The sequence below is a fragment of the Athene cunicularia genome, assembly GCF_003259725.1.
Source record: "Athene cunicularia isolate RWA chromosome 22 unlocalized genomic scaffold, athCun1 chr22_part1, whole genome shotgun sequence".
NCBI lineage: Eukaryota > Metazoa > Chordata > Aves > Strigiformes > Strigidae > Athene > Athene cunicularia.
The window spans coordinates 3,658,018-3,681,880 of record NW_020799128.1 but is presented as its reverse complement, the minus strand read 5'-3'; the positions used below and the strand labels follow the sequence as shown (position 1 = coordinate 3,681,880).

The 23,863-nt window shown below is 43.3% G+C and overlaps 1 protein-coding gene across 1 annotated transcript in view; it reads right to left on the bottom strand.

The window, feature by feature from the left end:
• UNC5D (unc-5 netrin receptor D) overlaps positions 1–18,428 on the bottom strand; it is an 84,572-nt gene extending 66,144 nt beyond the window's left edge. Inside the window, exons 1-4 of the mRNA XM_026863022.1 lie at positions 18,414–18,428; positions 13,820–14,096; positions 7,520–7,663; positions 4,327–4,430 (exon numbers count right to left, since the gene is read on the bottom strand). Coding sequence (XP_026718823.1) covers positions 4,327–4,430; positions 7,520–7,663; positions 13,820–14,096; positions 18,414–18,428 — 540 coding nt within the window. The remainder of the gene's footprint in view (positions 1–4,326; positions 4,431–7,519; positions 7,664–13,819; positions 14,097–18,413) is intronic.
• Between the last annotated feature and the right edge of the window lie 5,435 nt (positions 18,429–23,863).

Genomic DNA, 23,863 nt, shown 5'->3' with positions numbered 1-23,863 from the left:
TGGCTCTGGTCCCATCAAGCCTGTGCCAGCAGAGACTCTGTTATATTTAAATCAACATTTGCCACAGCAGGGGATTATCAGATGCTCTACTTAAATGCTGGATTTTCTTTTTTATTTTGATGTTTAACTCATAAAAAGCTGAATTTATTTGGGTTGGGTGCTGATGCCTGCAAGCGCAGCTGCTCACCAGCTCTGTTTTGCTTGTCACGTGAATGCACAAGAAGAGGATTTAAAACCTTTTCCCAATCTGCCTGGTGTCGGGATTTGGGTTTTCTACTCTCCTGCTGCTGTGGCAACGCACCCAGAACGTCCCAAACCCTCAGCAACCTCCCCCAGCAGAGCTGTGCAGCATCTGCTGGAGCTCCCCTCCCCTCCGGCCGTGGGACACCTGCACCCCGAGGCAGAGCCGCGGGGGGTGCGGGGGGCCCGAGGCTGCAGAGCTGGACCAAGGGGCTCCAGGGGACGGGCTGTGGCACTGCCCTGCCTCTCCCGGAGTCACAACGCTTCCCTAACTTGTTGAGAACGTCTAAACTCTCTGACAGGGTAAAACAACAGGGAACCCCGCAGTTACTCAAGTTTTCTTGCCACGGGAGGTTTTCTCATTAGTGGAATCAGGCACATTCAATAGCGCTTCACCCACAAGAGATGGACGTTGGCTCCATGAAGAGCATAATCAAAATCTTGGGAAGAGAATGCAGATTTAGAGATACACACTCCTTTTTATGTCTTTTACTCAAGACCTAGCTGACACAAGCAACTGAAAATTGCTGCTAAATGAATCAAGACAGAACAGCACGTTTCAAAGCAGCATTAAACCCAGTGCTTGCCTCAGCAGGATCTGGGGCTCCTGACTCACGCCTGTATCCCATTAGAGCGGAATTAGAATACTGCCGTTCTCTATTTGCAATCCTCCCTGATTGTTTGCTTTCACTAATGTGCTGTTCAGCTTCAAGACTATTTACCAAAACTGAACTGTACGAGCACGCAGAGCACTGACAATGTCACATGAGCTTGTCACTATTTGTAAATTAATTTATACAAGCCCAGTTTTTAGCCATACACAGTTCAGACACATCTAAACTACGGACCCAAACCTTTGATCCGCATTCACCCAACTCCTTTTACGCGTACTGGGTGAGGACATTCACGCACATAAGCAAACTTCATCTGGATATTTTCATTGCTGTTGGGGGTGAAACATGGAAGCCTTACTCATCCTGGAACAGATGGCAACACAAATTCCTCCCAACAAAACTAAACTTGATCTGGAAGAATTCTCTCTAGAGAACCTCCCTGTGAGGTCTGGTCTTGATCTCTGTGTCATCCCTGCTGTCCCACCCCAAAAATAAATTTTAAAAAAAAAAAAAAAAAAAAAAAGGTTAGTACTGAGAGGCACCACTGACAAAAACGCTGACTGTGGTGATAGGTCAGGAATTCTCAGATGTGGACCCCTAATGCTGCTACTCAGCTGAACACTTTTTCCTGCCCAAAAGCACAGTAAGGGGTTGCCACTGATGGCACAGAATGGCATAAATATGCCTGGGAAATGCTGATGTATTCAGTAACAAGCACCTCTGCCTACCAAGAACTGCTGAGATCCGCTCACGCAGTTTTAAACAAGGAAACATTAGCAGCGGCTAAAATCACTTGGGTGAAAATATTTGAGGAGTGGCTAGAAATGTGGAAAGGAACGGCAGGAAAGCAAGGCTCTTCCTCCTGCTAACTCTGAAGAAACTCTGATGTCAGCCGTCACCCAAACGTATCCCTGCTTTCCACTCTCACAGGCCTAACGACAGGAGTCTTCAGATTAAGTCGTGGTCTCGATCAAGAACATTTACTTTTAATGCTTCTATTCTCAGATTTAAGAAATCTTCAGCACCTCTAAACTGCAGAAAAAACAATTTCAGAGACGAAGATTTATATTCTTGATAATGGGGCAGGCTCACATAAATAATTGACCCGAATTTAAATTTCATTCCCGTTGTAAAGTGTCTGCCTCTTATTGAGCTGCGTTGCATGATTAGAGGTTTGACTGTATCAGTCATTCACAGCCCCTGTCAGAAATAAATCGCTAGATTAACTTGTGACTATGGCAAGCACAGGAAATGTGTGCTCTTCAGGAAAATAATGGTCCTGAACTTCTGCACTTGATGGAATAATCAACAGCTTCCCAAGGGATTCAGACAGATAATGGCATGGTAACATGAAAGGGGCTGGAGTCTCCTCTCCATTCTGGTTTCAGTTTGCATTTCCAGGTCCATGCAGAGGATGGATTAAACAAACAAACACACACCACCACCACAATTAGCATCTATTTTGCATCTACTGAAACAGAAGACGAGCTTCTTTGTCCATAGTTATTTCAAGCCTTATGTTTTCATCTAGGGCTTCATCCAAAGTCTAATGAAATAAATTCTTGGATCAGAACCGTAGTTTTGTTGCCAGCACTGGGTTTTGAGACCTTCTACACTTCTCAGTACCCACATAACAATTATTGAGCAAGACTTACTGGCTATCTCGGTCATTTCTCACCCACGTGTTTAACAGGGCAGGTGGTCTTTAACTTGAAAATACCACAAGAGTTTATAACATCAAGCTTACTGCCAGGGACCAGAGCCATTACTGACTGGAATCTGGTACCCAGTTTCTAAAGACACTGAATTATTTCCAGTAGCCTGTTAACCTTGATGAGCACAGAATTAGCCCTGCATCCTGAGCCTTTATGTGAAATTTTATTGTCCAACGCAAATATGACCTGTTAAGATTTACAGGCTTTATTAGCAGCAATAACAATTTTACAGTCAACATCAGTAAATCTGGGTTTATTGAGAACTCTACAATTTTTATCTGTAGAAAGCAATTAAAATGTCAGGTTTTCATTGGATAGAATTTCTAACTTTCATAAAAGACAGATATCCTGTTTAATTGTTGAGTGTAAAGCAGCGTAGTTCAAATAATTCTAAAATGCTCAGTAAAATTAGGCGTTGACTGAGAATCACCATTTTTCCCCCAAACCCTGGTTTCGCAGCGCACGCTGCCTGAGAGGAAGGTCACTGAGGTTGCCAAGTGGGGGCTTTGGGGAACCCCTTCCCTTCCGCAGAGAGTATCAGCAATGAATCCCTCACAGACCAAGGGTGTGCGTTTAGACAATTAATTACACGTTTGGAAGTTTGTTTTGTCTACAAAATAGGTAAATTTACCAGAATACACATTTTGATAATTTTGGCAAGTCTCTGTAATGCAGTAGCCATTTTTTCAGTAACACTGAACATGAGTAAAAATAATGCAGAGCTGAGGGGAACGTAGTAGCAGAAATCTGAATGACAGAGCGATGCACGTGAGATGCCTAGATACAAATTCATCTCCTCGCCATTCTTATTTCTAACTCATTTTCCTTCTGGTCTTTAACACTTCTACCTGATTCTCAGGGCTTTTTGCACCCCAGTTTGCTGCATTTCTCCTCTCTCTGTTCTCAGTGGCATCTGCTCAACGTGCCTCTCCTTAACTAAGAGGACGGATGCTTCCTTGGGGTTTATTTTTCCTTGCTTCTTCCGTTCCTTCCATTAGAGCATGCCCCAGAAACAGTGGAGATAAGACCAAAATAACTCCGATTTGCCTTCCTCTGCAGAGCGTGCAGGCAGAACCACAGCCCGGGGGTGCCCCCAGCTCTGGCCAAGCCCCCGGCGCAGCCCCAGCTCACCCGGGCACATGGGGGGGTTGAGGCACCCCCCAGCTGCTTCCTGAGCAGGAACCACATGCTGATGCCATGCCAGCCTCCACCATTAGATTTTCTTTTTTTTTTTCAATGCCTCCCGAGCAGATTTTGAAACACAACCCACATAGAACATCTTCCTCCCAGAATAGTCCGGCTATTATCATTTTAAGGCATGCCCATTAGTTTCCCGTTAAGATTCAACTCTCTGGACAAAAAGCATTTTTAAAGCTAAGCAAAAAACCCACCCTGAATTATTATTACTTGCAGCAGTTTTTCTCTCCAACAACAATTTATCATAATATTTTTAGGGTTTTTGTCCTTTGTTTTATTTTTCAATTACGAAAGTAATTTCTGAGAAAATAAGTAACAATCTGTTCTCAGTATGTAAGCAAAAAACTTGAAAATTCTATCAAAACTAGGATTTTTTTTTAGCAAACATTCCTGAAGTTTGATACAAAGCCCTACTTTTTAAAAAACTTACATAATAAAACCCCCACGTATTTAAAGCAGTCTGTGAGAGAGGAACGCTGTAACCAACACTGAACCTGGAAAACCACTCGGTAGGTAAAAGCCCCCTCCCCTGCTCCCCACCTCCCGCCCCCCAGCCTCACCTCAGCTGCAGGGACTCCCTCCGGCGGGCGGCAGTGGAGGACGATCATCCCTTCGATAGGAACCTCCTTCCCCTGGGGGTCTTGCTCAAAGTTTTTCCGTAAATCTGCAGAGTTTAATGCAATAATTCATTACGCCTCCAAAAGCCATTCCTCCCCAAACAACACCACGTGCGGCAGAGGTGGGGGGCGAGAACCCTTTGCCATAATTAATTGTGTGTCTGAAGCAACGGACAACCCAGAGCGACTCGTTCTTCCCTAGACGAGAGGCAGAGAGATCTCATCATCTCTAGTGTGTTGCCATTTCTCCACTCTAAGAAACGATCTGTGTGCGACTACAGAGACAACGAGTTTCGGAGCTCTCAAACTCCGTGGTTCCAGCCGTGCAGCCATCCCATCTCTCGAGCCGTTGCCTTTCCAAACCAGGAGAATTTAGTGCAAGAGCCCCAGTGTGGTGTCACTCGGGTGCTGCCAGAACCACCTGGACGAACCCAAGACTGGGCGAATCATTTTCCCACTCCGTGCTCCTTCAGAGGAGCACCAGGGTATTTTATAAAATGTTCCACGATAGATGTTTTGTTTCTATCGCCTACACGTGGAAGTTGTAGGGAAAGGAAGGAACAAGCTGAGAGCAATTCCACACATTCCAACTTGGCTGATGGCAAGGTTGCTTCATCTCAGATCCCGTGGCCCAGCTAATAATTGAGGAGAAGGAGCAGGGCATATTGTCTCAAGAGTCACACCAAAGTGGCTGCAGCACTTCTATGTGCAAGTGTCTGGGTAAACCACAACAGACCCAAAGGAAACGTGTCTCCAGTGACCCTGGCCTAACCCTGATACACCCACCAACATGCAGTTTTGCTTGCTGTGAAAGGAAAACAAAGCGGAAGGAATGTTACTTACTACATGTGCTTTGAGAGTGAGGATGTTTCCACTAGACATACTCATTTTCTTCAAACAGCGTCTCAGATTCCACAGTGTGGATTTACTGATTTAATTTTCTCTATTGCTTACACTTCATGAAATACACCCCCTTAAACAGCAGAGGCTCTAAATCAGTTACACTTTAATGTATTTTATAAAATACATTAAGACTTATTTTAGCAAGCTGGTCACTAGAGAAAGATGCACGCAGTGCATGTATTCTCTTTTTTATGATTCCTTGTTAATGCTGCTTTTTTTTTTTTTCCCCACAGATAACCAATATCTTTTCCCGTACTCTATTTAAAGTCATTCATTAACAGTTAGGCTGCAGTTGTGCCTACAAATGCCTTTATTAGGATGAAAAACGGAGTAAGATCCATCTTCTCATTTTCTCTGTGTTCCAAACGATCATAAAGAAATACTTACCTGCTTTTTCAGAGAAATATAAAGTTCTGTAATGCTTTGGACTTGAGTCACAATTCAAAATCTCTAGACTTTAAGTGCAAAAACAAAAGGAAAAAGGAAAGACAGAAAGAAATTCGGCACTACCATGCTACACATCACAAAACAGGTGCTGTGGAACACTACGGTTGTGTGTGGACCCACACATCCTCCAGCCCTCGACAGGGCACTCCCTCCATCAGCAATCCCTGCCCCAAAGGAGGCAGCCGGGTTGCTCCCCACAGGGAGGATGACACAGGTCCATGGAAGGGGGAGCCCTGGAAACTCATGGCAGGTGGATTATTGACAACCACGGCAGCAATTCATTTCTTCTTTCTAGAGCACTAACCAGTCCCATCACCTCTGCACTCAAGAGCTGCTGTTCTATTCATAAATCCCATGGCTTCAAGGAAAAGCAGCTCAGCATCTGGCCGGTACAGGGCAGGTTCTCAGGGAAGCCCTGGGCGCCTGCTGGGTGAGGTGGGACCTGCAGCTGGGGACGTGGTTCCCAGCACTGGTGCCACAGTGGTGGGTTTAGAAGTCCCAACACGGCTCCACCTGCTTCTACTCATTCTGGTTCTCACTCATATCACCGTATTATGGGGTTGGGAATTCACAGTGCGCAGAAAAGTCAATAAAAATTCAATTCAGCATAATAGTCCTTTGCAGCTTAGCAATGCGGGGGAATTATTAGTTCATTCAGTGTTATGACAGCTAATGCAGTAAAATAAAAAATTGAATTTACACATATTTACACATTCAAACTAAATCAGCCAACAAAAAAATCTGTCACTTATAAAATCAAGGAATTGTTGCATTGTTCTATTACCCTCTCAAATGTTTAAGTTATCTTGTTAAATGGGCATAATTTCAGAGAGATTATCAATCACTGGTAGAACACTACCTGATAAAGTTACCAGAGTCTCTTGCTTGAACCTCCTCAACCCATTCCTCCTGCCCCTCATCTCCTTCCAAGAAGCATTTCCCCCAACTCTTTGCAGGCTGTTGCCATCATCTCCTGGGACAAGGTCCTAAAGACCTGAACTGGCCATTTAAAGTGAGATGGAGTCATTAAATCGAGATGGAATCATTAAAGTGAGAGGGATTCACCCTCCCAGCCAGCACCTGACAGAGAGCAATCACCCCTCTTCTCCCACAAGAAGGGCTGACCCTCTGCCTCATGCCCCCAACCTGGGGAGCACACGCTGACGTTTGTGTTTGATGTTACGATGGTTTTGTATCTCATTTCTTCAGAGAAAGGAGGGAAGATATTTCTTACTTTACTGATTTGAATTATTCAATTTTTTCCTACTTTTATCTCCTTTTCCCCACAGCTTATCATACCTGATGACCGATGATACGCTTCAATATTGAAAACCAGGGGTAAAATATTATGTTACAAAAGCTTCTAAAGTATTCTTGCACTTCTTTTCATACAAAGTGGAGAAGATAGATAGTGTCGAACGGTTGGAGGTTTTTTTAGATCCCTGTGATCAACGTGGAGCACAGGGGCACTTTTTGGGAGGATTTTCAATTTGCATTAACCTTTTTTATTACGTTGTGCTGTTGCGACACTGTGCATACACAATCCAGAACCTCTGAAACGGACTTGCTGAGTGCAAATGCAAATCAGTCAATCCACATTGAGATAAAAGAGAGCTCTGAAAAAAAACCCATGCCATGCTTTTTGTGATATTCCTACAGCATCTCACAGGGAGGGCTCACAAAGACATCAGTGCCTCACCAATATCCCTTTGTATTTAACCCTAAAAGAACAGAATATTTCCATGCCTTACAAAACCTAGAGTAGCAGAACATTCACTCTACTCACAAGCTATGCGAACAGATGCCTTCCTACTCTTGGAGGTCCCTAGGTGGCTCCATGCAACACACTGACACCAGTAATCTTCTGGCCCATGAAAATCTTCCACCTGCTGTCTCGTCACGTTGATGAACACCTCTCGAACCTTCAATCCTGAAGAGGAAAGGTACAGAAAATTAGCTGTCTTAACTGGGCATAAAGGTAAGGTTAGCCAAAACTTTTTATTTTAATTAAATGCACTTTCAGTCAAGGCAAACCTTTAATTAGTTTGACAATAACGTATTGCCACTACTTAAATTCTGAGAGCCGAGTAGATCGTAACGCATTGCGTTACAAGAATTAACCACCCACCGTGGTCTTCCCAAGAATACACCAGCTCCCTCAGAAACCTTCTCCCGCGTGCCTTCTCACCCAGAATGCTTATCTGGAATCTGATAACGTACATTAAAGTTGTCTTCCAACCTAACAGCTCGGTGCCCTTGAAAACCTGCCCGAAGTACCCCGGTAGGCCCCAGTCAAGTCAAGCAGCTGGAACTTGGCACGTATGGCAGGAACTAATCCAGTGCCCCACCGAATTCCAGCCTGTCCCAGGCACTGGTGCCACAGTTCCACCCGGCAGCTGTTTCCTCCCACGGGAGAGAAAAGCTGGGTCTCACACTGCAGCACAGAGAACACTAAGCTCACGGCCTGGAAGGAGGCGAGAAAGAGGAGGGGAATAAATTTCACAGCTCACAAATGGAGATGGTCCTCTTCGCCACCCTCCCCTCCTGGGACACAAGTGAACCAGCCGCAAAACGGAAGCTTTGCCTTTCTCACCCTCCACAAACAGAAGGCTCTAATGGCTTCCCAAAGTATAACCTTGCTAAATGCACCTGCAGCGCCATGTTGTTGTCCACTATGAACTTGTGATCTATCAAAATGAACACACGCCTCTTCCCTGAGGTAGGGTCAGTTACACCTGACGAGCTGAGAAAGGGATCGAAGGGAACAAGGCAGGCTAGCCTGGAATAAAGATGGGAAAAGCCCTGTGCTTTTTCTTAGCCTGCTACCATTTTCAGAAGAAATTCAGCACTTTTGCCCTTCAGAACAGAAGCATCTGCTTCAGATAAAGCTTAAAGGTAAACACAAGACATCAAGAAGCCCTGCAAACCTGGCACCCTATTTTATACACCTGGGATGGTTGCCATATCTGCAACTACCTTTGCATGACAACCTTGGGGAGAGGAAATATAATCCAAATCTGGGTTAAAAGGCATTAGGAATCATTTGAAAGAACTATTCCGAAAAACATTAATTTGAAACAAAAAACATTCATGCCTACTACTTCTTTCTCCTTCCGTGCAGTCCCAAGATACTTATTTCCCCTTCACTGGAAATGAATGAAGACTCAATCTTAAAATATTTCATGCCTGTGAAGTTTATAAAGCAGCAAGAAATTTCTAAACCTGAACTCCATAAAAATTGGCTTCCACTTATTCTCAGGCATCATTAACAGCTGGGTATTTCACTTCTGAAAGGCGCTGGGAAGTCAACGTGTTCCTTTGGTAAACAGCAGAGATGGGGCCCACTGGGGATGTTCACCGAGGAGGGGCAGGGAAGGTCAGACAAGCCTTTAATACTATAAAGCAATACAAAATTTTTGTTACTTTTCCAGTGACAGGCAAAGGGGTGTTTTACTTCTTTTCATTTAGCCTGTTTGGCTTGCCATATTTCACAGCGATACCTAAAGACATGGACAAAACTCCAACAGCTTCCTAAGCTGTCTCAATAATCATTTTAGTCGCTCAAATATTTATTCACTCTGTAATAAACAAACAGAGGTTCACTGGTTGTTTTTATTTGCATTTTTTTTTTTTTAAACATGTTGATGCAGTTTGCAACAGAACACCCCTGTATTTTCTGCCATGGTGAAAACAAGCCACTATGACGTAAACACAGCCCGTGGAACCCCGCAGCTCTGTGGAAGCTCCTCTCCTCGCTGACGCGCTGGCTGCAGAACGCCGGGTGAAAAGGCATCATCTCAATTTAAGCATCCAAGCTGCTCTGCCAGCGCCGAATCCTTGGACTCTCGGTCACAGATCCACCTTGCAGAGTGATCGTGATGGGTAAGAGCAGCTACAGTAAGTTCCACCCGAGAGCACCTGACCCGTGCCTGGCTGCAGAGCTGGCGGCGACGTGACAGAGACAGACACACGCTCGCTCCCGTTCCTGGGTGGCAGCCCAAGGTGGGACAGTCCCCGGGCCATCACCACAAGGCAGTGAAGCTCCAGAGCCTCCAAGTCCATGTTCATTCGCAGCCACGTCCAACAAGGTTGCAACCCACCTACTTCGAGGCTCCTTCCACGGGGTGTGAAATGCCGAGGGCCTGGCCAAGGCTGACCTCTCCCCAGGCAGGGACCGCTCAGCTGCTGCCAGGGCACGGCCTCTCGCTGCACCCGCCTGGCTCCAGGTCTCCTCCATCCCTTCATCTTCCAGCTAAGCCCAATCTTCCCGGGGAGGAGAACTCCCTGTCAGCAGCCCCAGCGCCGCCGTGCACCCCCAGGCCCAGTACCTGCCCGTCTCTGAGCTACTCGAGGAATTTTTGGAGGTGGCAAAGAGAAACGAAGGTCTGAGAAGTGCTTGTTGTGCAGCTTCATGGTGCGTCCGTGCTAACAACGGCAGAATCTTCACTGATCCCGAGCAAAGAAAACATCACAGGATGATGATTTTGTTGAGAAGCAAAAGCCATTTCTAGGCTCACCAGTACTGCAAAACTCTGAGCAGTCCTCAACGAATAAAGGCATTTACAGCTTCAAATTTATTCTCCAGCCCAGCTCTTCCTTTCACTGACACATTATTTAATTAATCTATATATCAACCTGTATTTTCTGAAGCAACATTTAATGTGGTTTGAATGAGGCAAACAAAGAACACGTGATTTGGAGAAGTTGGTGGTTCAGCATTTCGGGAATGGGACAGGTAGGAATTCGGGTCCGTTTCGAGGTCTCCCAATTTGCCAATAGACAAAATAAATGCATCCAAAATAGCAGAGTCACAGAATTGTTGAGGTTGGAAGGGACCTCTGGAGAACATCTAGTCTTTGGGGAAAGTTATGTTTTCTTCATGGAGAAAGCACACCTATTTTCATTTGTTTTAGAAACAACTACAGAAAGCAAATCTATGGGGAACAGACATACATTCTTCATTTATCATCACTGTATTTCACCCAAAAATACACTCACGTACCCTCTGCACCTCAAAAAATGCCAGAAAAATTGTCCATAGGAAACGACACAGAATGAAAAATCCATGCAAATAAAAACCGGCAACATAATAAACAAGAGCAACGTTTTACCTGTGACTTGTACAACTCTAATAACCACTGCAAGTCCAACCCTTTAAATTATTGTGCAAATTATAACCATCATCTTTTGTTATACAGTACAGCCTTACAGAATATAAAATTATGACTATGGTACTGATATGCTAATAAGCTTTCTGCACTGTTGGATGGTTTAGCTGCAGATAGACTAATGCTGGCAGCAGATGAATAATTGCTCTCCATGTACTAAACATAACAGAGCTGCACAGAACTTCAGCATTTGTCAGCTTTATTTGTTTAAATGAGAAAAACACTGACAGCAGTTATTGCTGTAATCCTTTTATTTATCAGACAAGAAAACTCTAGTTACTCTTAGCAGATTTCATCCTCTGGTGAAACCAAAAGTTGAGATATTTGTAAACTAAATTCTGAAGTGCATGCTGCGATGTGCGGGCAAGAAAAAATAAAGCAGAATGAAATTAATCAAACCATAATTATTATGTTTTTATCACAGCAGCATCTACTAGCTCACGCTCTCGCTTTATGAGGCAGAGCACATGGAGAGAGCAAAGTTCTGCCGCGTTCATGGAAGGAAGAGGAGAGGCAGGTGGGGATGCCTCTCGGTTCTGCAGCTCGGGAAATAAGGCAGGGGAGGAGGAAAGAACTTGGTCTCCAAGCGCAGCCCCCAACGACTGAAATCCTGCCTCTCCTGCTGCTCCTCCTCTTCAAATCAACAGTGACCCCGGTGTTCCTCTAAGACTTTTCTCTGCTATAAAAACAAAATCATGCAAAACTGGATTCCACCCCGATGACAAAGCATGGCCCTTGCCCCCCCCCAGCCCTCTCAGCTTCCACACTGAGGTCCGGGAGGTCCCGGCCACCAGGAATGAGCCTTCGAGTGCCACTGCCAAGCACTCCCTGCACATGCCTGGCTACGAGCTTGCTGGCAGGAATTTACAGAGATGCTGAGATACATTTTGTGTATTCAGCATTAAATTGCCTCTTGTTTGGGTTTCCTGCTGTTATTTTTCACCACTTTCCTATACATCTTCTCAGAATTTTCATCACATAGCAAACAGCGGAGGGATGGAAAAGGACAGACCCATTTTAATGTAGTGTAACCTCCCTTCAGTCAACTCACCAGAATCACACCCTTTAACCAGAGGCACCATTCTTGGCAGAAATTCTAGTGCAGTTTTTCACAGATGGAGCCCACGCCGTACGCTGAACACCCTGCCTGCTTGGTAACAGACATGTTTATGCCCCAGATTTGACTCCAGAAATGAGGGCACTGCCAGTACGCACATTAATTATAAAAAAACCCAATAGTCTGCTGTTTACTGAAGGCTAAGGAAGAGTTCCAAAATCCTTTATGGATCTGGCTACAGCATGGTGAGAGACTACCCATGCCTGTCCCTCAGCATTCCCCGTACACAGCCTTTTACTTACATCCTGCTGTCCTAAGGACCCCGGTGGTGGTTTTTGGAACACACAGACACCCCACACTGTCTGCACCACACTCCTGTTTAGAGAACAACACCTCAGGGTTAGCTCTGCCCCGGGGCTAAATTCAAACCTGTAACGTCTATATTCCAGATCATATTTGCCCAGCCTATGCCTCCATGTCTCAAACCTCAATGTTACTGGTGTTATTTAAAAAAAAAAAACCCACCTAATGTTACTTTCTCCTTTTTTATTCTGTTATTAATCCAATCTTCGAAAACGTAACTGCAGTATTCAGAAGACACATTTTCATTAACCATATGGAAGAAAAACATTTAGGGAAGACATTTCTTCTATATTGATTCAGCAGTGCCTTTAGAAGTAAAGGTTATGCCTATTAAATTATTTTCAAAAAGGTAACTGTAAAAATTAAAATTCATCCAGATTAGCATTTACAAAAAGCCTTCAGTACGAAATTTCTTCAGAATGTGTCACTTAAAAAGAATGCCAAACACCACTTTAGGAGATGTAACTTCTTTTTAAATGGCATCTTTTCCTCTAAAAAGGAATTTCTTGTATTGACAGAGAGGATGTTATGCATACACTGCTATTTCCAAGACACGGAGTTGCCTAGCAATCTTGGAATTTAAAAGGAGGAGAAAAGCAATAACAAAACAGAATTGTGAAATTACAAGACGGTGCAGCATTAAATTGGTTTGCAATACTTATCAAGATGCTGCTAAATGAGAAAAGATATAGGGTGTGCTGGGAGCCTGATACAATCTGTTGATCATTTTCAACTTTCTCCCTTCTCATTCTCTCCTTTTAGAGAAGCACTTTTGCACAACGGATTTCTCCTATTTAGCTTTGTTACTCACCAAGTACCCATCTCTGCTTGGGGGTGAAGGCAACTTTCAACCATCACGTTGGTGGTTTTTCAGGGTTCATCCTGTCAGGAATTTCGTAACAGCGTATGTTTCCCCGGTTCTAGCTCCTGTTACAACTTACGCCACTGAAACACAGAGCACTACCGTTCCCTCCAGAACTTACATTCTTTCAGAAATCTCACTGCGATGTTTGATCCAGCCCCACGTCTCCACTTGGAAGAGCTGCTGGGGTGTATCCGGTCTGTTGCTGTCTCTGTGTAACCCCTCCTACACCTCCAGCCGCCTTCATCCCCTTCGTTCTCCCCACCCACACTACCCCTCCTCAGGCAGGATCTGTCTTCCCCTTCTCTGCCTGTCAGCTCTGTCCCTTCCACCCGCTGTTTCCCTTTTGCATTTGGGCAAGGCTGGGCCTACACGGGGCAGCCCGAGCACCAGGAGCTGGCTGGCGCGACAGGCTGAGCCGAGCGCGTCAGGGCTGTGCTCAGGGCAGAGCCGACCCCGTCGCGTCACTTTGGGATCGGGACCAGTTCCCGCTCCTGTAGCTCCGTGCGAGCCTGCGAGGGCCACCCGGCTCTCCTGGTTGTGTGCCTGAACGTCACCTCCCGCTCTCTGCCCTGCTCCGTGGTGTCACAGAGCCCGAGCTCGGACCTGCCTCCCGCGGGACACGTTAGCCCTTACCTGTGGTCTCATCCATGCTTTCCTCAGACACGTGCTCATTTTGATGGACCCATTCACCATTGCACTTGAAGAAAATCTGCATAGCTGGCATAGCTTTACAGCGTAAGACAATGGGGTTGCTTTTTATGATGTAGGCATCATCTGGTTCCTCCATAAAATGAGGCAGTGTTCCAGGAGCAGATGGGATAGACTCTGGAAGGGCTTCACTGTTATCATTTCCTGAAAGGGAAGGAAAGGAAAATACACATTTTTCATGTTGTTGAACCCTTTGTATTAGCTCATTTGATTAAATACCATTTTGGATGTAAGAACTGTCAAGAAAATTGACAGAAAAGCATCAGAAAATGGCACCATCACTACAGCCGATTTTATAGATGGGAAACTGAGGCACAAAAGATTAAACGAGTCACCTGAAGTCATACAGAAAGTCTATGGAAAAAGTAGAAACGGAACCTTATTCTCTTGCGTGACAGCCCAGTGCCTTAACTACCAAATCTCCCTTTCTTTCACAGAATTTTATTTCCTTTAGGCTGTAGATCTAGCAGGGATCAGAGTGCTAACCACAGAGAAACCCACTGATGTGAACAGCATTACGGTACCACTCCAACACTGCAATAAGCAAACTATGATTTTGTACCCACTTAGGGGAAATTTTCAATATGCTTTTAGCTGTTCCCATTCACTGCAGCCCCTTTAAGGCGATATGAAAGTGGAAAAATGGTTTCTGTAGGGCCAGAAACTGCGAGACAGTGAGGCTTTCTCAGCTTCTATCACAGGCAGTAGGACCCAAGGCCATTCACTCCCCAACGTGCAAGCCTGTGTCTTATTTCCTGAATTCCTGCGCTTAGACATGAACACGGAAGCGCTGGAATACAACCTTTCCTTTTACTACAACTCTTTTAACTGAGTCAAATCCTAGTGGCTGCTGCCAAACCCAGGAAATTCCCACTGATTTTCAGCAATGCTGGGATTTATTTCAGGACTTTGTTAGTTTTGTGAGAAAATTCAGAGAACAGCAAAAGTAAGTCAGAAGGGATCGGTTGATGAAGGAAGATTAGAAAGGACTGAAGACATACAGTGTAGCCAGGTGACAACAGGGGAGGACATGGTCTATATGCAGATGAAGGGAACACGGCATCAGAGAAGAGAAATAGCGGAGGGCAATACATAATGGGATTTAACTAAAACCACTGAAACTAAGTTAAATGAAAGGGAAGTTATGATGATATAAAATGTCTAAAAACCTTCACAGATCTTGACTACAGAGTGATGAGAACGTCCTTTGTCTTTATTTCCATTTAAGGGAGGTATCTCTCACCCAGCTCCCAGCACATCCGTGTCTGCAAATATGCACTGTGGATGTGCTGAGATCACTGTGATCCTCGAATGAGTTCAGCGGTTTAAACGACATTCACAGCGTACTTTAGGAAATATTATCATCATTTTTAGCGTTCTACTCCTGAACATTGATGCCAATTTCCACCTTGTCAATCTTCAGTAACGCTGCATCCCTGCAGGTGTTATTAAATCCATGCTTTAGAGGAAATAACAAAAAAAATGTCAGTAGAAGATTCTGGAGAGGCTTGGAAATCCCATGCTCCCACAGTGCTTTGAGGGTGTCATGAGGCAGCAACACGCCTGTGTGGAGGGAAAAGAGTGGGCAATTTTCTAAGGATCATTCAGTCAGAGAACTTAGAACGACCCCTGGTTGTTCCACTGGATTTGCTATCCAGGGCAAGACACAAAGGATGAGATCCCAGCCCCACTGAAATGAAGGGCACAACTCTCCTCCCAAGGGGCCTCCAGATGTAACGATACGGCTTTACACTCCTGCTAATTGTTACTGATGAGCACCTGGTGGACGATGTTTTATAATCCAGATTAAATCAGCATCTGGCAAGAATTCAATTCCTTGAGTACAACCGTTAGCAGAAGTAAGGAAAGCAACTCATTACCCCACCCCGTGTGAGTTCAGGCTGGAAGGCAACTGTAGAAAATTCACAGAGGATTTGCATTCCTTGGTTTCTGTTTGCGGAGATACCCCTTTTCTCCACGTGGCTGCCGCCTCAGACTGGGGCTGCAGTGACACCCTTTCAATGGGTTGTGATATCTGGAAGTTTTGCGTCATAAATATTCAGTGTGATTTATGATACACGAGACATACTTTACTTGTCCCTTTATCATGCTTAAAGAGAACAGTCACAGAGCAGTATTTCAGAGACATTAAAATAAGCACCCTTCTGCATTTAAATGTCAGACTCTAACCCTAATGAAGATGACATTTCCTGCCACACACACACTAAAAAAAAGTTTGATGATTAGACAAGTTACAGTGTTCTACAGCTCCCTGGGACTGGAACAGGTACGATCACGCTCGGAGCAAGTGCTGCTGTTTACTTAACCACAGCTACAATAGGAAAATTTCCAGTGAATTGATAAATCAACTCTCCCGAGCTGACGAGCCGTTTCCTCAAGGCCAGAGCAACCACTGGTCTCAGTTTCAAACCGCACTCACTCCCTGCACATCCCGATGTTATATCGAATCGGAGGTCGTGCAACAGACTTGTACAAGCTTCAGGGGAGGGTAAAATTCTGTGAACAAAGAGACTACAAAAAGGAGTATTTGGCCCAAAACATATATATATATTTCATGTTCAAGTCCTAAGCAATTTGGCTACTGCAATCGATAGCCACGCAAGATTAGACAAATTGTGATGAGGCATTTCAAGTCTCTCTAGAAATGGTCTAGAAGTACTTTGCTGACAGAGGAAGATGTATCGAGTCCAGCAACCCCCTAGCGCACACCTCGGCCCCCCTCCGTCACCGGGGCTGAACTCGACTCCCTGTTCCCAAAGCACCTTTCCTGGAGGCCCACCCCAGTGTCCCAGAACAGAAAGGATGGACCCCGTGTTTACATCTCTGTGACTACACACACACACTTAAATAAATCACAGGAGCCTTCACAGACCTTAACCAGAGCAGCTCTAGTAGGTAAGCTATGGGAAGAGAATGCCTAGACTGGTGTGCGGCACTGCCCATCCTTAACCAGGTACAACAAACCCCGGGGTCAAGTCCTAATAAATATTATTTAAGCAGCTATTACTGATGTTATATAAATCTATACGTATTTCAGGATAAATAATATTTTAGCTGAGATAACTGCAGGAGCTGCTGACCAAAGCAAAGCCTCTCCTAAAGTACACTTAATACTTGGAATTTTAACTTAATGCATCTTTCTTTTGTGCATCATCTTTTTTGTACCCGAACTCGCATTCAAATTCATCTGAAAGCCTAGCGGAACTTTCTAAGGGGTTTGATTTCTTCTTTTTTGTAACTGTCAGTTTTCAAGATCCAGGCCATTTGTAGTTATAGAAAAATGGTTGTTTTAATGCAACAGCGAATGACAGAAGACCAAACTATCAAACACAATTCTTGTATTTTTCATTCCTGGAAAATTACCTCTCAGGAAGTGCTTTGTATTTTATGTTCTGCACACTAGTCCAATAGGGACTTTAAATCTTTTTATGACAATAATAGAAACAAAAAAAAAAAACAAACAAAAAAAAAAAAAAAAAAAAACTGAATTCTTCTATGAAATAAATATACTGTTGTTAGTTGTCAGATCACACAGACATGAATCCTTCAAGTATTAAAAAAAAAACCCGATAAGGATGTAATTTAGATGTTAAAGTGAGATTTTAAAACAATGAAAAAACATGAGTTCTAAACATTTTTTTTTTTTTAATTAAGAATTATTTTTAAAATAAGTGGCATGACTTTCTATATTAAAAAAACAACACTTGGAAGTGTCCCAAACAAGCCACGTAACTTGCTGGGAATAAATATGAATAATCCTTCTGTAACCATCATCCTCAAAAGACAACTACATCTTCTAATGCTACCCATCAGGGAAGATCCCTTTATTATCACCATCACTTTCAGATTATAAAACCTAGTATACATTGAATTATTCTCTAGTTCATTTATCCCTCCATCTCCTCCCCCCATCCCTGCAAAAAAGCACAGAGTTGTCCAAGGGCTGGAAGAACAAAGACTTCTCATACGTTTTTAAACACAGACCCTTTTAAATTTTGGTAGTACAAGAAAAGGAACAAACATGATTATTTTGCTACCTTGGTTTCCTTCCACTCTAATTAAGCAATCCTAAAATCAGAGGATCCCTGCTTTCCCTTTCTGCCTGTGGGATACTTTTTGTTGTTGTTGTTATTTATTCCAATTTATGTAGCTATTTCCTTTATTAGCTGTGCCCACAGGGAGACAAGAGCCATGCTGATATAAAAGCATTCTCTCTAACTTCCTTGTCTTGCTTAAAAGTTCATCTCCCATTGCTTCCTTTTCCCATGTCCCCTCAATTTATAAACCTTGGCATTAGCATTTGGTTTCTTTCTCAGGATTTTGGATATTTTCTGCACTCCAAGCCTTACAACCCTGTAGGTACTTCAGGAAAAAAAAAACCACCACAAAAAAAACCCCAAACCTTTTCCCAGCTGTAAACACCCCAACCACTCCTTTTGGACAGGTCTGTTCGCTCCTTGAAAGACAACGAGCGATGACCAAAGTTCTGGACACTCACTTTCTTCCCTTTCATGGATCCGATGTTGCCGATTCCTGATGAACTTTGAACCACCTGCAGTCATTATTTTCTATACAATTAAATAAAGCCAACTGTCTTCCTACACGCATGATCATTTTTAAAGGAAAGTCAAAAGACAAAAAAAAAAAAAAAAAAAAAAAAAAAAAAAAAAAAAAAAAAAAATCATATTCCAGAATACATAACGTCCTTATGCGTGGAATGGTTTTCATAATTAAATTTGAGCCATTAGTCAGAAAAGCAACTCAGTGAGATTTATCTGTGTTGTTTTAATCCGTTGACCCCGTCCCATAAGCAACAATATGGGGGTTTTTTTTGGAAGTCACTCAGATATTGATGGAAATACAAGATTTTGTTGCCCACATGAAATCCTTTAATGCCTTTGTTATTTCCTCTAGTACAGGGATTTACTAAAGCCTACAGGGACACGGTATTTAGCAAAGATTGACAATACAGGAACGGTGAGAATGGTCAGTAATAAAACATGCATGCTGATGAGTTTCACTGCAAACTTTTTCTTTAAACTCTATATATTGGAGGGGAATCCAATTTACTATTTATTCAGCACTCCTGGTAAATGATACAGAACTGCTTAACTGGCGTGGCCGCCATCAAGCACCGACTGCACGGGCATCCTCATCTGCCTGCCAACGGCATCAGCAGAGGCACATCTGGGGGCGAGCAAAGCGGCACTAACTGATGTTCTGTTCCTGACCCCAGCCTCAGAGTCAGTGTTTCCTGCTTTTTCTACTTCAGTATATTTCCTAAAGATACAATCTGTAAACTTAGAGAAATACTGTATTTTTTTTTCCGTATTTTAAACCAAATTCCTGGTTTCTTCTGGCTACTGTATTGCGTAATGCCATATCTAGTTTTATTAAGGAATATGTCGGCATGCACCTGGGGTAGTGCACAGATTTCTATATATATTATGCATGTACTAACACCTCTGCTTTGCTGATGCTACATTTGTTATATACATTACATGCTTCTCTCAATAAAAGCCATTTCATCTGTGTAACCTGACACGTCATCGCACACAAACGGAAAACTGCCACACAAGCTGTTCACCCTCCTCTTCTCCAAAGACACATGCTTTTGAGCAAATTCAAGAAAAACTGTGTAAGACTAGTAAAGGGAGGGAACTACATATTTAACTCACTGGATTGGGGATTAGGAAAAATAATCACATTATACTTCCCCAGCATATTATGTATAATATGTTGGGGAAGAAGACAAATGCTGTTCTGTATCTATTTGGTGAGCGCATGGGAATGATGCAAAACGATGACACCCGGTGAGGAAGTTCTTGAAGACTATTAACTACATATGGGAAAAGGTAAAAAACTTTCTTCCTCCTGCTCCTCAATATTTAAGATGCTCACAACGATGTCGTAATGGCACACTCGAGTTGTCTCTGGTTACCAGCACGTGACCCTGTTGAGGGACTTGCCCATGAGCTATACAGCAATGTTTTCAAGACTGTTGCAGTAACTTCAAAATAATTTCTGTTAGCAAAGAAATTACCAAGACTTTATCCTTGATGCCTTTAAATATTTGTACCAACATCTCAGCCACTGGTGACTCTCAACGTAAATGTCAAAAGTCCTCATTTGTCCCTAGTCCTGCTGGGAAAGAGGCTGGAGCTGGGCATGGAGAATCCACACCGTCACCAGTCCGGGGTTTCCACTAAACAAAACAAACGATGACACGGTACGACCAGGCTACAGCAAAACAAGGAGCACGCCAAGCGGCACGGCTTACTTCAGACACGTTCACTACCCGGCATTACTCTCTAGCAGGTTCCACATGACAATGTTTTGCTTAAATGATGAATATTTGAGTTGAATGTATTTAACTATTGAGATGAATGTATTAGAAGCAGCTTGTGAAGAATGCTGTCAGAAAGAAAATGTGCTTATACACCTGTAAGCATACTATGCGTTCCTGTGAACGATGAACTACAACATGGGTAAACCTCTTCTCATTACAAATTTTCCCACACTGCCTGTAAAATTTCCATATAAGGTTTAATGGCTTCATAAACCCTGGATTTAAATTCAATCAATAACTGATCTGGGGGAATCTTTGGTATTGCATTTTACTGTTGGTATGATCTGATTAAGCATAGCTGTGTTTGCTTACATTTGTGTTCCTATAAATTAAACCTGCTTAATTTTGGTACATGAACCACGTTATAAGACATTGGACAATATTAGAAGGAAATTTCACCGCATGTGAAAGGTATGGAATTAAGAACCCTTAACGTGACCTCTGTGCCTAACCAAAGGTTGTAAGAGAGCTGAAACACCTCCAGGTATATGGAACTGGTAACCGGAGCTGCAGCATGTACATATATTAGAAATATACATATTTAGGGTCACTTTTCTCTCTCCCGAAATGTTTGTTCACTTCTCATTTCAGTAGGGCCTGAAATCATAATTAGGATGCCAAGACCATATCCCATGAGTATAAGACAATAATGAAATATCAAAGTGGAAAAACATAAAGATGTCACCGATGTTTGAACAGAAATGACTTTCTGATATGAAAACAAACCAAACCAATGTCAGCGTAAGACTGTAGAGACAATGATACAACATGAATGCAAAACTGTCGGCGCTACCCCAAGTCTACGCGTACAACAACTTCCTCTGTAGGAAACAGCACAAGGCCAGGGGAAACGAACGAGATTTCTGACAGCATCTGCCACCTCCCCACTCCTCTCCAACCTGCCCATCGGCACGGGGGTGCCTGAGCAGCTGCGGGTTGCACGAGAAGGGAAATCTTCCAGAGGGAGACCCAAGAATCCAGACAAATTTCTCATCCTAACGTTTCAGCCTAGGACAATGTCCTTAAGGAAACCTCCCACTGCAACGTGCCAACTGCCCACCGAACGCTGAAATAATGACCAGTTACACCCAAGAGACACACAAACTCAGAGCATTCTGGGTTTTCTGAGACACGAAGGCAGAGACAACTGGAGAACTGTCAAGCAGATTAACTTACTTGGCATAAAAAATACCTTTGGAAGTAACAGACATCAAACCAATGTATATTTGCAGTGGTTCTCCCTTGGTTTGTACGTTCTAACTGTAGTTTTCAAGGTTGTGAAACACAAATAACTTAACAATCAAAGAAATTCAAACCCAGAATCATCTCCCGTGATCAACTTTGCTTTATTGAAAAAAATTGGCTAATAGCACAGTGACAATTCAAAGCTGATAATATCATATTACAGCTAAATTATTTCTACTCCATTTCCAGAACTGACTTGAACCTAAAACTTAAGTGTTCAGTACCTACCAGAAAGGCGTGCGAGGAAAAACTCTTTTTGATGGTGTTTTTATACCCAGGAATAAGGAAGACTAAAACCACAAAAAGCATCTGAACAGTTTCAGCGCATTCTGCAAGTCAGGGAGAATTTTAAATGCCTCTGCAACCCAATCATATGGCTTCTTTATTTTTACCAGATATTCACATCTACCTTACAAGGAGGGAGTGTTTCTCCTGCTTTTAAGTTAGGACTGGGGTTCCTCTAACAAAAGAGAGCGCCGGTGGGAGATCAAGGATTGCTTAAAAACATCCTACACAGCCATGACCATTCTGTACTTCACATCTGAGCAGACAGGGCCTCCTAAATTTTCAGCACATGTTGAAAGTCACAAGTGCTGTACATACATCTCAGGAAGCCAACTTTTGATATCAGTATATTAGTTTCATCAGACCCTCTTGCTTCCTATGGATATAAAGTATAAACTTCCAGCAGCTGTACCATAATCCTTCTCATCAAATATTTGGGCGACAGGTGGAAAATTGTTCTGCCAGCTGAGGAAGACAAAATCCATTCCTCCTGGCAATTTTCTGCAATGAAAACTCCAAAAAATGAATGTGCAATAAGTTGTGGAAATAAATCTAAAATATTATCACACAAAAGCAGTGTGCTCAGAATCTTTAGCTGAAAACTAACCCCGCTTATCTGAATTTTAAAGAATCTCATTTCTTCTTCTGTGTGCATAGGACTAGATATTAAGCTGGATGCTTCTACTTGAAACTATTAGTTATACACCTGGGTTTTTTTCTATTTTGCTTTGCTTTGAAATGCACTGTGAGTTCTTCGATCATTACTTTTTTTTTTTTTTTTTTTTTTTTTTTTTTTTTTTTTCTGGGAACGACATATTATCGATTTCATTTTACAGAAGGGTGAGTGGTCTGAAAATGGACTCTGAGAATGAGAGCAATCCATGAAGCTAGGAACCAAACGCCACAGAGCTGCGTTCCAGTACTGGTAAAACCGTGCTAAGCTGCAGACACTACTCTGCTGCTATTTAGCAGGCTTTGGGTGACATTGTCTCCAGCTGATTTGGCAGGAAAGGAGGGTGAAAGTCAATACATAATCATGGAAATAAGTTGTCTTAATAGGATTAAAAAAATCAAGACAACGCTTCCAAGTGCCTGTTGGTTTGTTCGCTCTGTGAGCCCTTCCCTATGTACCTTAATGTCGGTGAAGCTGTAGAAGTTAAACGCTTTTTCAGCAGTGATAACCCAGACGTTTAGGGGAAGGGCAGCGCGTACCACAGACCACCCACAGGCTCACAAGTGGCGAGTGGAACTGGCTGGAGGAGGACAGAATGACTCGCCACAGTTGTAAGCAGCCGAGCGAGCCTAGCTTAATAATTCACTGCTCCTTGGCCAAAACCCATCATCACTAGCCACATGCCCGCTGTTTGCCTGCTAAAAGGCAAGTCGGTGTGTTAAGCGTGAACCACCCACCCTCCTCACTGACAAGGAGCACACGTGGGGTCCCGGAACTGTAACTGAGAAGAGCTGTACGTCCCTAAACTTCCTAATTTCTTGTCTTTCTCTGAACAAACTCTCCCCCACAAACGCTTTTTGCCAAACAGCAGCAACAACATGATCATCCAAATGTCTCCTCACAGAGAATCCATTTGAGAAAGACCCTACGACGTCATCAAGACTTTGCTGGGATAGTATTCTTTAAGAATATGAAATACCACTCCTCTAGTGAGCAGGACTTCTTCCACAGAAAGAATTTTTATGCTAATAGGAGCGAGGCCATTTTCTCAATCCTCATTTATTCCATCTTCCTTCCCTTTTAATATCTTATGAGCTTTAGCTAAGGGCTGTATACTTGCCTTAAAGCTCATGGTCCTCATTTAATCTCTGTGCACATGGCAGAAAGCACAATTTAGTTAAATATATTTATCTATACCAAACAGAGTAAAGTTTAAAAGCATCCCACCTGCATCCACAAATTCTAGCCTTAATTCTTCTTTCACTGTCGAACCACCCCAGTTAAAAGCACTTCTGCAGCTCTACACAGGGCTACACTTTCAGACATTGAAGTGACTGTGATGGTTTGACTCTGGCTAAATGCCAGGTATCCACCAAGTCGCTCTATCACTTCCCCC